The 3,211-nt window shown below is 40.1% G+C and overlaps 1 protein-coding gene across 1 annotated transcript in view; it reads right to left on the bottom strand.

Moving 5' to 3' along the window:
* Positions 1-3,211, bottom strand: part of LOC107087324 (dedicator of cytokinesis protein 9-like) — a 63,289-nt gene that overhangs the window by 44,628 nt on the left and 15,450 nt on the right. Inside the window, 5 exon segments of the mRNA XM_015378848.1 lie at positions 62-144; positions 225-542; positions 1,032-1,172; positions 1,264-1,338; positions 3,085-3,140. Coding sequence (XP_015234334.1) covers positions 62-144; positions 225-542; positions 1,032-1,172; positions 1,264-1,338; positions 3,085-3,140 — 673 coding nt within the window.

Here is a 3,211-nt window from a genome sequence, read left to right as displayed (position 1 = left end):
TTTTTTTTTACTTGATTGTCATTCATTCATTCATTTATTCACAGTTGGTTTATCATCACACCTTGCAGCCCAGGCAAATGGCATCCTGTACTGTCCCAGTCTGCTGCAAGCCGTCCTCGCGTTCTTTAACACCTTCTGAGCCACCTAAATGAGAGTGCATGTGTTAAATCTTATAATCTATGGATGGAAGGAGGAAAACATTTCATCTCAGCTTCAGAGCTCACTTTGGTGGAGTCTGAACTCTTCACATAGGGTTCGGTGCAGTGGGTGATCCCCCCTTGGAGAACCTTCTCAATTCTTGCAACCAGGAAGATGTCTGGGTGAGGGCAGGTGACTGAGAAGACCCCTTGTGTTGGATAGTGAGGAGTCAGCCCGAGGCCTTCTGGAGGACCATCGCTGATGATATCCGAACTGGACCTGCTGCCGTGACCTAATGTCATCTGACGGACTAAAGGGTGGTTGAGATCTACGTGGAAGTCGGCCGAGATCTTTCTACTGTTCTGGACATCGAAGAGGGATAGGACCACATAGAACGGTTCAACCTTTGAAAATATTTTAAAAAAAAAACATAGAGGAGGAAATTAAAAAGCAGCTGGATTATCAGAGACAGCAGTGTAAAATGTGTCAATATAAATATATACATTCTCCTAAATCCCTCCCTCTAGTTTATTCTTTCCATTATGCATTCCCGTTACACAAGTTCATTTATGTAGGAGGCTGCAGCCTTTTGCTAATAGCTGTGCGTTCCCAGCTAAGCATCTTGAGTAAAAAGGAGTTTTCCTTTCACTGATTCAGAAAGCTGGAAAGTGACGTCAGGAAAGCACATTTAGCGCTAATGCTTCATGTGAAGCCCTGGCTGGGAGTCAAGATACCAAGCCAGCAATATCAGCTTTTCCATTAACCATCCAAATGGGCCATCCCAAATGATTTAAAGCTCACTTGCATTTGCACAAGGGATTATCCTAAGCATGTCTTTCGACTCTCGTTTCTGATCGGAAAGCACATGCTTCTAAAAACAAAGTAAAGCCTACGTTGGTCGTGGGCCCATCTTCGTTTTCTGTCACACAGCCCTGCAGATTGAATGACAGGTTGTGACAGCTGACCAGGACTCTCTTTCCGAACTTCTCCTCAAACGGACGCACGTCTGGTTCGATGCTAGAAAAGTCCAGTTTCTGCAACAACCCAGAAGACACCGTTGAAAGGCTTAAATGTCGTCATAATAGGCCTTTATGATTATGGAATTTCAACACAGCATTTTCTTACCTGGGTGTCTGGATCCAGAGTAAACAGCTTAAGGCGAGCTTCACTTCTCATTTTGGATTCGATATCTCTGGCAGTCTGAAAGAAATCAAAACAAAACTAAAGAGGTATTTGGGCGAGAGGCAGGGTGAACCCCAAGCAGGTCACCACTCCATCATAGGGTCACACAAACAGGATAAACAACCATGCATAAACACATTTCCTCCCAAGAGAAACAGAGAGTGACCAGTTGACCTAAAAGACATGTTTTTGGGCCGTGGGAGAAAGCCAAAGTGCCCAAAGTACAGGGAGGACATCTAAACCAGAACTATTTAGGTGCAAGGCAACAGAACCCAAACTATCTCCCTTGGTCTCAGTCCTAAGTCTTACCACAGTCTTACCACAGGATTGTATTTATCTCCATCACTGTTCCATTAGCTCTGACCTGCTTCCCTTTCACTTCCCAAGTAAAGTAACACAGTTCTGATTTATTCCCACTAGATCAGAGCACCTTTTTCCAAAACATTGCAAAAGGGGCATATGTGTTTTTTTCTTGCCTGTGTTCAATAAAAGCCTCATCTATAAAATATAGGACAAATGATTCTCCTCTTGATTGATTCTCCAATCTGTGCTGCATCCCTGGATGTCTTAGCTCTAACTTCTCTGATTAATGCTTTTCTTTTTTCCCCCATTAATTTTTTATTGAAAAGGAGGAAAACAGTTTTTCACATAACATGAGTTATACATTTGGTTTAAGTATTTTTTTTTTCTGGTTCCAGAAAGTCAAGCCAAAGCCTCAGTAAGGACATTGGAATTATAGAAAATCTTTTTGGAAGGGGAGTACAAATCTTATCCATTTATCCCACGTATTATAAAATGTTTTGATTAATGCTTTTCTTAAGGCTTCTATATTGCATTTAAGGGGTTTAAATAATCACACCCATCATTACGATTCGATTCAGTATCATCTTCCTGACCCAACGATTCGATTATTTTCATTACTCAAGAATACACCATGATACGATTCCATTTGATTAATTGGTTATTATTTTTTTTTTTTACCTTACAGGCTAGAAAATGTTTCAAATTTGTAATAAATCAATGAAAGCTGTAATATCGTTATGCATTTTATTTGAGAAACAACAGCAAATAAAAGAAGTAGACCAGATGGAAAAAATAAAATAATAAATAATAAAAATCTTGCACTCTTGCGGACGTGTCGATGCATCAGATTGTCGGCTGTTTGATCGATGCATCGATACAAAATGATTATTATTTACACCCCTATTGCATTGCACGCACAATAAATGGCCTTTTTCATGAAGATATATAATGTTTTTATTTTGACCAAATGTTTGGTTGGTCTAAGATACCTAAAATGTGCAAAACTTGCTGATACGTGATTACTTTGCAGGGTATGAAACCAGAGGAAGATGCCTAAATGTTACTAATGGCAACAGTAGAATCAATAAATAATCTACTGGGTACTGCACTGGTGTTTGTTGCTTTCACAAAAGTAATGCAGCTTTCCAGAATAGGTTTTAACAAAAAGTGTTTTTTTTTTTCCAGACTGCCACGTTCAACTGCTGCAGACCAACTGAGTGCAAGTATTCCACTCGGAGAACAAAACCCACTTATCCAGATGTGCACAGAGTTACCACCAAGCGGAAAATGTGGTTGCAGGAATCACAGACATTTGACTAATTGGCTTAAAGTTCCATTTCCAAAAAAAAAAAATCGGGATGTCTTCTGCTCTTCAGACCCTTCAGGCATCACATACAGTAATCAATTTGATTTGTTGGGTGGCATGAAGACAGATGCGTGTTAGATAGATAAGCAGGTTACCTGAAAGTTGTCTGGCAAGCTTCCTGAGGATATTTCTGGTTTTCCATGGTCTTCGTCTGTTGGAAAGATTAACATGAGAGTCGTCAGATCAGCTGTGGTAGTTACAGGAAAAACAAAGTAAAGTCTT

The sequence above is a fragment of the Cyprinodon variegatus genome, unplaced genomic scaffold, assembly GCF_000732505.1.
Source record: "Cyprinodon variegatus isolate N-32 unplaced genomic scaffold, C_variegatus-1.0 Scaffold9, whole genome shotgun sequence".
Taxonomy (NCBI): Eukaryota; Metazoa; Chordata; class Actinopteri; order Cyprinodontiformes; family Cyprinodontidae; genus Cyprinodon; species Cyprinodon variegatus.
The sequence above is the reverse complement of the archived record's forward strand: the minus strand, read 5'-3'. Positions and strand labels throughout refer to the sequence as shown.